Source organism: Macrosteles quadrilineatus, unplaced genomic scaffold (genome assembly GCF_028750875.1).
Source record: "Macrosteles quadrilineatus isolate MER2022 unplaced genomic scaffold, UCM_ALF_1.0 Scaffold_7__1_contigs__length_78375512, whole genome shotgun sequence".
In the NCBI taxonomy this organism is placed as follows: Eukaryota; Metazoa; Arthropoda; class Insecta; order Hemiptera; family Cicadellidae; genus Macrosteles; species Macrosteles quadrilineatus.
In genome coordinates, this window is record NW_026542600.1 from 33,424,137 (window position 1) to 33,437,887 (window position 13,751).

At 33.8% G+C, this 13,751-nt stretch overlaps 1 protein-coding gene across 1 annotated transcript; it reads left to right on the plus strand.

The window, feature by feature from the left end:
- The first annotated feature begins 948 nt into the window (after positions 1–948).
- Positions 949–12,443, plus strand: LOC128998486 (WASH complex subunit 3-like). The gene is made up of 3 exons (XM_054424635.1): positions 949–1,038; positions 9,763–10,072; positions 12,032–12,443. Exons 2-3 carry the CDS (start codon positions 9,785–9,787, stop codon positions 12,317–12,319), a joined length of 576 nt encoding a protein of 191 aa, XP_054280610.1. The 5' UTR covers positions 949–1,038; positions 9,763–9,784; the 3' UTR covers positions 12,320–12,443.
- Positions 12,444–13,751: the final 1,308 nt, after the last annotated feature.

Below are 13,751 nucleotides of genomic sequence, written 5' to 3' on the forward strand. Positions count from 1 at the left end.
TGGGTCGTAATGGTAATATTGGCTACCATTTTGGATAGAGAAGAGATAGAGAACTCTGGTTTTCACCATTCTTTAGGTTTTTGTAAACACTTCAAAATAAGGTGTCACTTGATGGGGGTTTACATTGAAAAACTTTTAGTTGCCCCCCAAATCCCCCTTTTGGGGGGGCACTCAAAACCTTTAAATGCAAATCCCCATTTAGTGACACTTCGTTTTGAAGTGTTTACAAAAACTTAAAGAATGGTGAAAACCGGAGTTCTCTATCTCTTCTCTATCCAAAATGGTAGCCAATATTACCATTACGACCCAATTTTACTACTGATTTTCCACAACATTTGACGGGCTACCATTTTGGAAAGAAAAGAGATAGCGACCTCTAGTTTTCACCATTCTTTATGTTTTTGTAAACCCTCCAAAATGAGGTGTCACTTGAAGGGGGTTTACATTAAAAATATTTGAGTTGCCCCCAAATCCCCCTTTTGGGGGGACACTCAAAAATTTCAAAATCATAAAATGAAACTTCCTGCAAAGATTGCACGACCACCAAAAGGATATCTCTGTATATTTACTTGGAAAATATTAGATGGGGGGGTCTTGACTTTTTATTCAACCTGTATACTAGGTCAATGGTGAGTGATTATAAACAAAGTACGTTAGTTAAGATAGCATTTACTGTACATCTCTATAGTCAATGGAACCACTGACGACTGCTGGATTGACCAAGAGGTTTTGTTAAATTCCTATATTACCTAAGGAATAGCTAGTTAGAGCTAACAAACGTATTGCATTTAATACAGTACATATAAATAGCATCGACCTCCCCCACTTACGCCTTTAACTACAAGGCATTATGGTCTTGCCGGAAAATAGTTATTATTCTTACCTCATTTCCGTTCCATCTTCCACCATAGATACCCGCCTATTCTTCGTCTTCTCTTCTCTCTGTTGTACGAAACGAAGAGGCTAGCTTATGTTTGTTTACTATAGTTAACTTTATTTAATCGCCTTTATTGTTGATTTTACATAGTTTTTCTTTCGGTAAGTTGAATGAAATCTTTATCCTACAATTAAAAAACTAATTTTCGTTTATAGAAGAATAGATTTTTGTTTTTTCAGCTCCCTTAGCTTTCTGAACCTGATTCATCCATGCAGTAGGACCTATGTTTTACCAAGCTTAGGCCTTAGTTCCATTTTAGGCCAAAATGTTCCAACAAAGTCGTGTAATGGCAATATTGTCATGTCTTTGAAACTCTATAGAATAAGCTAACTCTATGTTACATAAGTTAGTAAAGTTATAGGCTATAGGCCTAGGCCCTAAGTTATCACTAGATTATACCTTAGGTAAGGGTTAGTCAACCAACCCAGATAGGCCTAAGTAGCCTAGGTCGAAGTAAAGTGAACTCTTAAAAGTTAAGCCTTTCCTAATCTTAAGCTAACTTATTGTTTATCAAATTTCCCAAGTAAGTTAGGTACGGTGAAACCTTATTTATTTACTTGACACCCGGTAACTCGGCAGTCCTTGTAACTTGACCGAAAGTCAAAGACCGTTTCTCTAACAGGGGACACAGGCGGTTGCAGAGGGCCTCGTTTGGAGCCTTAACTTAAGTTAAATATTTTATCTTGATACCCTACTGTAGGGCCTAAATTTAATTCATCGATAACTTAATTTGTTTCTCCGTAATCGCAGGAGATGTTGATAAAAAGGTGACCGCAAAAGATCTTCACCGTTAACATAACTTAAGTTAAGTTGGAGTGTAACTAGGCCTAGTCCTATTTCCTCGACCGCAGAAGATGTCCAGGGAACGACCTTAGGAGTCCATGATCATGCACAGTACGCACACTCTTCACAATTTTGTCATGATCGAAAAAGATGTTAACTATTCCTCCTCGGCCACGGAAGACTTTCATAACTCCGCTGCTATCGAAGGAGACTAAGATGATGTCTCTGTGATCGCGCAAGATGTTCACTATTTTTCGCAACCAGTGGAGACATTAGACATTCATGATTTTGCGATCACAGAAGATGAAGATAGTGTACCTATCTGCGATCGTGGGATGTTATACAATGCATGACAGTCAACAGCTGTCAGGGCGAAAGTCTAGCTGGCTTTGTCTAAAGCCTTTGAACTTACTAGGTAGGCTACTAGGTTCCACTTTTCAAGTTTCAATTGTTGAATATTCAACGCATCTTCCAAGATTGTTTAGCCTACTAGGCATGTAAAAATACCCATGAAATTAATAAATTTATAAGTCTAAATGAAAACTAGTCTGTCACTTATTTAGCCAAAATTTTTCATTTATTAAAACCTATTAGGCCTACTCACTGTAACTTAGGTACTTTCCTGTCCAAGGGAACATTCATTATTATCGATGATTTCTTTTTGATACATCAATATATTTTTTTATCCTTCTTACGATCCATATTCCTTCTGTTTCAATCAAACACATTTAAGTTACAAATTAAGAACTAACCTTGTTTAGGCAAAAAATAATAGCCTATAAGGCCTATATTGGATTGAGAAATGAAACTATCCTAAACTAACCTAGCATAACTAACCAAACTTGCTGTAGGCTAAGAAACCGTTTCAAAATTCCATTTGATAACAGAATAGGCATATGGGGAATAGGCTATAAAACGGAATTTTGAAATGTTACAGCAAGTTTAGTTGGTTAGGTTAGTTCAGAACAGTTTCATTTCAATATTACCTAAGTTATATTATTTTTAAATTGTTTTTTGATACTGATCAATATTTATTTATTCTTAACTTAGTTGTCAGCTTAGCCCTGTTAAATGTCAATACTTATATCGGATAAAAAATAAAATATCGATAGGCTATATCTATATTATAAAAGAAATCATCGATAATAATGAATGTTCCCTTTAACGGGAAAGTACCGTAACTTAAGTCCACAAATTGTCAAGTTAGTGAGGTTTTACTGTTATATTATTATAACATTAAGCGAAGAATTTCCCATTGCTTCAGTTAGGCTCTGAGTAAAAATAATAAGCTAAGTTACCTAGGCTATTAGGCTACCGCAAGTTAGTTCTTAAGTTATCGTAAGACCTGGACCTGGGACCAATTTAATTTTTTTGTTTTGATGTCCCCGGAAGTAAAAAACTCCATCCGTTCAAATTCATCTAGGCCTAATAGGCCTAACTTACGTGGCCATTAAGTTACTTAACATGATTACACTAGTTATATTGATCTGATTCAATTTGGCATCTGCAAAAGTTTAAGCCTACACTTTGTCTAACAAGTTTACCAAACATGATCGAAGACCAACTTAAGTAATGGGAACTGATTTAAACTTAGGCTAATAAGGTATAACTTAATTGGGTTTTCTCAGTTTGACCCTCAAAATATAGAATTTTCCAATTTCTCTCGAAACCATTCTAGGTAACTTAGGCCTATAAGGTATTTCTAAAAAAGATAAACACAAATAAATTAGTGTTTTAAAGTAGTGTTTTGTGCAGTCAATGGTTAGGGAGAACATTTTTAAAACTTTAGGCCTACTTAAATTAACTTAACTAAAGTTAAATTATAAATTCCCATTTTAAGCTAGCGAATTTCCTCTTAAGTAACTTAATTTGTAGGCCTAAACTTAGGTAGGCGTATGCCTAATATTAGAGAATTTCCCATAAGTATGAATAATTTAAGCTAACTAACTTAATAATAATTTAAGTTGCTAAATAATAAGTTAAGTATTTCCGAAAGACCTGAACCAGTGGCGTAACTAGTCTGACTGTGCCCCAATGCAAGTATTCCTCGTGCTCCCCTATTCATACAGTTCGGCCAAAGTTTTTTACACACGACGAGATCTGCTTGGGTCTTGGCGAGGGGGTTGGTGGGGGTACTTTTGTGAAAACATTTGTGTCTTACTAATCACTCACCCCTACCCTCCAGCACTGCAACAACCGTTACCCTTATGTTTTAGTTCTGCTAGTAGCAACCCGTCTGCGAGCACAGAGGTTTTGGCCGAACTGTACACTCATTCTCCAAGTTGTAATAAAGGGGTAATAAAGTTGAGGCTGCTTAGCCCTTTTGCAAATAACTTTTAAATGGAGAGGAAATCGACCAAAGTTGAAGTTGAGTGGTATTCAGAAAGAGAATAATATTTCCTACAAATTAAAACTTTCTTGAAAATACTCAATAAATGCAGCCTAAAGTTGGCTACAAACAGAAGCTTGGAAATAAAAAACTTGAATAAAGCCATTTTTTATTGTATTCTTGTTTTTTTTACTTTCTCCCCCTATACCATAGTATATGGAGAAAGTATTGTTTTCGTCAAAAGTTTCGAGTTTGAGATTTCGGTGGATATATTCGTTTTGGGTCCCCCTGGACCCAAAAAAATGGTTTTCGAAGTGATGTCTGTGTGTGTGTGTGTGTGTGTGTGTGTGTGTGTCTGTGTGTCTGGATGTGTACAGAGCTAGGGACTACACCTGTGGTCTGATTTCGATGAAATTTGGTATGTAGGTTCTAATCCATGGTATCTCCAGGTGTTTTTTTCATTTTTTTGAAATTTTGATTTTTAATAGGGATTTTCCCATAAGAACCCATAAAAAACCGAAAAATCGAATTTTCTCAAAAATGGCCCGAACGATTTTGATAAAAAATTAATATGTTGTAGCCCTTTAAATTCTGAACAAAACGGTACAAATCCCATTTCTCTAAAAATTACGGTTCAAAAGTTATGGTAAATTATGTTATTTTCACATTAAAAACCCCATAAAATAACAAAAAATAGGATTTTAGAAAAAAATACGGTTTTAATTTAACATAGTATGTTATGGTCCTTAAAGTTTTGATAGTTTTTTCATTTAAAAAAAATTAATTTTTAATGGGAATTTTCCCATAGGTAAAACCCCATAAAAAACTGAAAAATCGAATTTTCTCAAAAACGGCCCGAACGATTTTGATAAAAATTTGGTATGTTATAGTCCTTTATATTCTAAACAAAATGGTACAAATCCCATTTCTGTAAAAATTACGGTTCAAAAGTTATTGTAAATTATGTTATTTTCCCATAAAAAAACCCCATAAAACAATGGAAAAATCGGATTTTCACAGAAATGGCCCAAACGATTGTGATAAAAATTTTGTATGTAGTCCTTTAAATTCTGAACAAGATTATACTAATCCCAATTCCGTATATTTACTCTCACCGCTTACGCAATATGATAAAGGTTGTTGACAAACTTATGGGAGAAAGTATGTGTCAGAATGCTGATACCGTTTATTTTCACTACAAATGTTCATTAAAATCAAACTTTCATAATTATTTGCAAATCCTTACGAATTAGGTTTTTTTTAAAACTCATTAATTGACAAAATTGATCCAGTAGAACTGTAGATTTATTTATACAAAGTTTAACAAAAATTACTCAAATTCAGTATTTTTTAACAACTAGGTATTAATTTGGAATCACTTGGCTTATTTCAGTGGAAGTCTAGATTTAGCTGTACAAAAATATCACTAACTCAGTATTTTCTCACAGAGGCGAGAGTTAAGAAGGCTCACGTCCACAGCGTTAAAACCAAATAGATTACTGTTATTTTAATTTATTTTTAGTACTCAACTTTATTAATATTGTAGAAGTACGTAATACATATGTAGCCTAAGTCAAAATGGCAGGGCAAAATAATTAAAAATTGAATATTAACTTGAACTGGCCCTTGTATGAATACTGTACCAAAAGTATGTATTGTGCAAACCTCTTTATTTTCACCCCACGCTATAAATAAAAGATGTGATTGGAATTTCTTCAATTTGTTTTGATTTTCTCTTTTTATTTGGTTTATTTCGTCACCAACAGGGCAACCCATAGGCCCATGTTAATTTTTTTTTTATTTCACATTACAACTAACAATTACACAAACGCCCAACCTAAGTTGGAATACACTACAGAAGGTTGCAGTCAAAAATATGCACTGTGGTTTTTTTAAATAAACTATAGTTTTTTTACTGCTACCTTCTGTAGTGTATTCCAACTTAGGTTGGGCGTTTGTGTATTGTTAGTTGTAATGTGTTAGTTAAGTTTTTTCACCTGAGGATGGGATCAGATTCCAGATCCCGAAATGTTGTGTATTGTTTTTTACAACCGTGATGGAAAATGTCCGCAATAAACCTTTGAACAACATTAACTCACCATCACCAACAATGAACTTTGTCTTTCTTGTTTATTTTTGAGCCTATTTTAATTAATAAAGGGATTCTGCACATCTACAGGAAAATATCTTTCATTTGGTACCAACCGCGTGTAATTCGGTACAGTAGTAAGGTCAGGCTAGCTGTCATAAGTTTTGCGAACGTTTTTTAGTAAGATTTAATAGAACAATACATGTTCGTGTCAAATTTCCGTGTTGTATATTCCATAGTCAAAGTGCATGGTTATACTTGTGGTACACTGAAGTAACTCAAGCGATTGTCACTGTATTACTCATCTGTTGTCGATGTGACAAGTATTCGACATGCATCACTCTGTGAAATGTGAAAGCATGAGTTGCACCTGCAAACACCGCGCGGCAACATTCCAACATTGCTGCGTATCGCTCTGGCTCAGAAGGCCTTCTTAACTCTCGCCTATAGCACTATAAATTCGGAGGTTGCTTAGCTTTTTTGCAAATTACTTTTTAATGGTGAGGGGAAGAGAATAAAATTTCCTACAAATTGATATTTAAAAATGCCTTAAAAGGCAGCCAAAAGTTGCATCAAAATTAAAAATGTGAAAACCCCCGTTTTCAATGTATTTCTTATGGAAAACATGTCTTTTTTAATTTTTCTCCATAAATCATAACAAAAACAAACTTTCATAATTAACTTATTTGTAAATCTACACGAATTAAGCTTTTCAACGACTCATTATGTAATAAAATTGGTCCAGTAGAACTCCAGATGTTTAAAACTGAATTATATATAAGTAGGTATATTAATTTGAATGGAGGGTGTTTTTGGTCTCTGGGGACCTCAAAACGAAAAAGTAAATTGGTCCCGGATTTAGGTCTTACCATGAGGCTTACGGTAATAGCTTATTCCCTATGGTAAATTCACTAAAACCAAATAACTTAAGTTATTTTGTATTTTAAAGTGTTTTTTGTACGGTTATCGATTACAGGGAATGGAATATTGAAAAAAATTTTAATTTAAAACTCTCATGTCATTTTTATTGAGAATAAGAAATAAATTTAAGGTAAGTTAAACAGATGTAGTTTGATTGTTTATGGATATAACTTATTTTGATCAAACTGGGAAAATTTATGAATTTTATGCTAACTTAAGCTAAGCTTATTCATATTTTACTAATTCTAATCTTTATTACCCTTCCTGTAGCAGCAAACCTAAGTACTCGTTAAACCTAATGTTATATTAAAATTCAATCAGGCAAATGGAAATTCACTTAAGCCGGGTTTACACTATGTAGCAAAACCTGCTATATAGCAGATTTGTGTAATATCTAGCAATGTTATATAACATTTGCTAGAAGTAGAAAAAGTCACTTTTCAAAAGTGCTATATAACACTGCTATATGTAGCAGATTCTGCTATATATAGCAAAAATTGTGCTATCCATCGGGAGTCGGTAAAGATCAAAAGAGATGCATGCTACATCTAACATTGCTATATGTAGCAATGTTATACAAATATTTTTCGTCTAGCATCTGCTATATGTAGCATTTAGTGTCAACAGTTCACAAAAGTTCACAGTTGTAGCCTCCTGTGTACGGACGTTTTTGCTCGGGGATCTTTGTTTACAATGGAAAGACTGTAAAGCGACAGTGCGTGGGATCGGGATGCTATTATAAACTTTAATTGAACTGTTCCGTGGACAACCGGCGTTGTGGTCATACGTAAAACATTTTTGAATCTACCATCGTCTTATTTCGCGTTTTAATTATGGATCGCTTCCGCTTCTGACTTCCGATCACCGTGATAGCTGCCTCGAACAATGTTCGATACATAATGTAAATGAGGTTGTGCTACATATAACATATAGCACGGGCACCGGAATCACAAAATTGTCTGTAACTTTTTTGTATCGTAAAAGTTATATAGCAATGTTATATAGCAAAAGTTATATAACAATGTTATATAGCAGAAGTTATATAGCAGTTTTTGCTACATAGTGTAAACCCGGCTTAAGTCTCTAGGTTTGCCATGGCGGGGTAATTATTCTTATAGAAAAAGTTAACTGGTTTAGTTTGCTTGGTTATCTTATGGATATATTTAGATGTAAAATTACTTACTTTGTCAATAATTGAAACAATCTTTTTAGATATTAATACTGTAAATTTTCATTCTGTGAATATTAGAACAAACATTATAGGCCTAAAACAGCTGACATGAAGTTGAATCAAATAATCAGCTTAATTTAAAACAGTATAAAAAGATACTTTGATTATAAAATCCAATGGAATAGTATTACTAGCCTATATGAAATCCAATTTAACTAAACTTAGGCAAATTCATATATTTTATACTAAGCCAGAGGTTCCTAAACTTTTTGGTCTGGCGACCCAACATCACCTTGGAACTTTTTGCGACCCACTTAATTTTAATTGGCTAAGTTTTATGCTATAACTATGTATAGGCTTATTAGGTATAAACATATTAATATTATAATTTATACTGAGAAACATTCAACTAGGCCTATTTTAAATCCCCTATCGATTATTAATGTCGGTATGGACTTATTAGCAAGGGAAACTATCTTCGTTTAAGACTGAGCAATCGTAGACAGAAACTCCCAAGTTGGCTTCTAATGTTTTAGCTCAGCGCTCTCGTTGATTTTATTTTGTGTTTTCATTTTCGTGGTTGTCATGTGTCTGTGTTGTATAATAAAGTCAAGTCACAACACTCTACCACTGCAAGTCACTGGCAGATGCCATGATAATTTTAATCAATTCAATATTGTTACACTATAGGTACAGATTTAAAACCATATTCTCTATCTGAAATGTGTATGTACAGTGGAGTCCCGATAATCCGAACTTCTGTAATACAAATGTTCGCTTAATCCGAAACAAAAAAATATATTTTTTATATAAAAAAATTAAAATTTTTTAAATTTTTTTGAACATTTTTTGAAATTTTTTTGAACATTTTTTGAAATTTTTTTATTAATTTTTTAACACAGTTAGCTGTACCTCGTCAAAGTATTCTGTAGCGGCCGGGCGAGATAGACTTTTTTTTAGAGTATTTTAGTAAATATTTCACCATTTTTGTTATTAACATTTTTCATTTTCGTCCCGGGTTCCAATCCCGCCAAATCACAAATGGAGTTTATTAAGTGATAATGATGAAGCCACTAGGTCTAGCCTTAAGTAATGTGAAAAACAATCACGGGCTCGTGCCTGCATCCTAAGAAAAAAAAAATTTTAAATAAGATTTTTTTCATACAAAAAATAGGCTATTAAAAAAACTAAAACAAGTTTAATCAAAAATATTTGGTAATCCGAAATGGGGCCGGTCCCAACCATTTCGGACTAACAGGACTCTACTGTAATTACTTAAATACGTCATATGTAGTGTGCAAAATATTTTTTCTTTTAAAGTAAAACGCCAGGAAAATAGCTTGGGAAAAACTTAGGCTACTTAGACGAAGATTAACTTTAGTTCCATTACTTAATTACTAACGTAACTGTCTCAGCACATTATTGTTTAAACAGAAAATGCCATATTTCCACAGTGTCATACTTCAACCAATGCCAAGTTTATCTGAATGTGATTTTATAAATTACTTTTTAACAATCTATGTTGATTTCAGATTAGCTGACCTAAAGACTGATATGGCAAGTAACGGCAACCATAATGGTACTCCCCGTGATGAAGGAAGGGGTATGCCGCTTAAGCGATGCCAGGGGCACATCAATATTCACCACCCAGAGGAGGAGGACCCTGTTCCCAACATGGGAGAAGAAGTACCTGATGGCCTGGTGCCCTATGCTCCTCCGCAGAACAGTCCTCCTCAGAACCCTCCTCTGCAGAACGTTCCTCCGCAGAACGCTCCTCCGCAAAACCCTATTGAACCACAGCACGCTCAACCACAATGCTCATCCTCGCAGGACCCTCCGCAGGTCAGTATTATTATTGAGCAGCAAGAGTTGCCTGCAGCAGAGGATGTGGTAGATTCTTTTTTGATTTATTATTCTTTCTTTTTATCATTTATGTATTCCAAAATGTTCTACTATCTTATCTTCCTTTGTTCAAACAGTTTTTTAAACCTGTGATCCTATTTTTGATTCACCCTGTATATCCCAGACAGCACACAACAAGTATACCAAGTTAATCTGATGTCTACATATATATATCAATTAGATGCCTGCGTTAAAATGTCAAATGAACATTCAGACGCAGACATCGTATATACATCCATTATGTCGCACATGTAATGTATACATCTATCAACATATAATTGATGTATATACAATGTCTGCGTCTGAATGTTCATTTGACATTTGAACGCAGACATCTAATAGATGTAGGTATATAAACATAGTCATCAGATTAACTTAGTATAGGCCTACTTGATCTAAACACAATTAATTTAACTAACAAACAAAATTATAACCAAACATATGGCATTAATTATTGATAAAGAGTTCTCAATTTTGTCTACTTATATTATTTATTATGCTTACAAAAATATATAATTTAGAATGTATGTTTATATAATTTTATCAACAAAGACAAATATTAACAAATAATACACAATAATAGTATTTTTCATCTATAAATAATATGCCAGAGGCGTACGTAATTACGCTGCCCTCTCCCCCCTAAATGTAAACAAAATTAGTCTTATTTATTGCTATTTGATCATTCACGAGGTATATATACACTATACCCAAGTAGCACACATTGTTGGCCCAACGTTAGGAAATGGTCAGCACGGTTGGGAAATAGTTGGCGGAAATTTTACCACCTTGCCAACGTAGGCCCAACGGGAACTTGTATTCGCGTTGACCCTACAAAGGAAAGAATCGTTGGGTCTTTCTTGGATTTAAGTATAAAACATTCTAAAACACATTTTAACAAATTAGTTTATTTATAACATAAATGCTGTGGCAGCAGAATATAAGACGATGTTGTGTTAGTTGTGATACTAGATACAGTGGGGAACACCTGCTTAACATATAATAGTTAATGCAAATATTTTTTAAAATTAATATTCTTTAACTTATTTGAGCAAATTTTTTATAGTTGAACAATTTTAATTAATCATATAACAATCAATTATAATAACATTATGAATAATGGTAATTAAATCATCTATATTCAAATACCAGTATCCTCCCCAACTCCTAGAAAAATAATTCAACTACTTGATGCATAAACAGATTAACAGAATCATATTATTTACTGTAGTTTCAAAAATGTTTAAGTATTGCGACCATTGCAACTGTCGGCTACTCTTTAACCACTCTAAAACTCTCAATATCAACAACTAATGAGCCTCTTACCTTACACCTGAGCTGGTGATTGCATCTGTGATGATAGCTCAGGGGTAAGGTAAGAGGCTCATTAGTCAAAGGTATCAGGTTCGAAAACCGTCTGGGCAAAAAAATTTTGTTGTAGTTTTTTTCAAAATTTGTTTTTATGAACTATTTAATCAATTTACTCAATTAATAATTATGCTTTTCACACTAAATCTTTATTATTTTGTGTTTTTATGCTTAGTTTAGGCCCCATGGGATGGTTAATGCTATGTTTAAACATAGATGTATAATTAACGTTCAGGGTAGAATAATAACATCTAATAGACATCTACACAAAACATAACACACATCTATTTAACGTCTTTACAACGTGAAAAGTGGTGACATATTAACGTTGATAAGAGGTTCATTACATGTTGAATGCCAAAGTGATAACATCCAATAGATATCGGCTTAAAACATGAGAAACGTCTATCGAACATCTATTAGACAGGACTGTTTATGTTGCATTTTTTACCACATGTTAAGTGCAAGAAAAAACATTTGGCCCTAACTTTGCCTGTTTAAATGTTTTGAAAATGTTCTTTTCATTTCAAGGACGTTGGGAATGATGTCCGCCAGAGCCACTCAAGCCCTCCTCCCCTTGGCGCTGTAGTTTCTTCAACAACGAATGAAGAACATGATGATGATCTTACAGTTAGCGATATGTCTGAGGCGGGATCAGTTAGCTATTTGTCTGAGGCAACAGATGATTCTGAAGATACTAACTCTGCAAACTCCGAAGATGATGATTCTGTTATGTCCGAAGATGATGATTCTGATGAATCCGAAGAGGCACAGGACGTGCTTCAGAACAACTGGAACCACAGTAACAGTAATCAATAATTTTTAAGGTGGCCCTTTTTTCAATGTTTCATGTTTTCTAAACAAAGTACCTTTTGTACCAAAACACCTTTACCTGTTACCCAAGTTTGTTACCTTTTGTAATACCAATAAATTTAAAGTTATATTCATGAGTATTTTTTCCTGGTATCTATTAAGAACTTATGTTCCCATTTCTAACTTATGTTGGTATTTCTATAACTTAAGGGGGGAAATGTCAGGAATAAAAACATTTTAAAATCACATTTACAATCTATAACATAAAATATTGGGCATTCCATTAGAAATATTTAAGTTGTTGGCCATAATGGAAAATGGCTGTTATATTTTTGAAATTCAATACCACTCCAACAAAGGTATTGAAAAATTAATTGGAGTGTTTCATAAGAAGTAAACTCGACTTCTTATGTTACAAATTTAGCTATTGTCACACTATCCACGGCTGTATCTCATAATTTAATTTTCTACCAATAACACTTTTTACAAATATAGCCTCAACGGAGGCTCCTCACGTAAAAACATTTACTCATAAAAATGCATTTCCTTATAAAAATGCCCTAAGAATCTTTTGAGGTTCAATAGGATTCGGGATTGTGATGGTAACTACAATGGTCCATAAGCTAGACAAAATCAAAAGTACCAGACTTAGATATGGTGAGAAAACTCGCTACTAAATCAACCTATTTAATAATAAATTTAATTGACGTATCCATGTAATAACTTGGGCACAATTGAAGTGTTTCACATAAACACTTGAGTGTAGGGTTAAGAATTATTGCATCACATGATGTGGTGAGTGCCTTGATACAGCTGGTAAATGAACCATAGTTGTCAGTTGTCGTACACCAAAGTCAACAAGGTCTGCTCCACTTATACCATCTCCCCCGCCAGGAGGAGAAGATGGGGGAAGGAGGAAAGTCACGGACCAGCTGTCACTGAAGCAACATCATGTACAGGTAGGTTACCTTAAGGGAACGTCTAATTAGGGTCTTCAGATTTTCAACTAATTAATACAATTGTTGTCATTGTCAAAATTCATTTTTCTATTAAATGAACCATGCTCCTTGGTGACTAGCTTTTGTTAAAATTCAAAGCATAATAAATAGTGGCAAGGGTTGTGGAATTAAATAAAGAGTTGGGGAGTAAATATTACAATTTAAACCTATATAATACAATAAACTAGGGGTCGTCCAGTGGTTGAAAATTCAACCAAAAATATGTAGGCCTACAATTGGCCTTTTTAGCTAGAAGTGGTTGAGGTTTGAGGATGAACCTTTTTGGCTGTGGTGAGTGTGATCATGTGTTCAATGTTCACATATCAATTTTTGAGGTTAAATCAAAACAAACAAACTGGTATGTTATCAAGGGACAATGTTGTATTACTTACAAAAGAAGATTCATTTAAGATCAAATAAATTAATTTATTATATGTCAT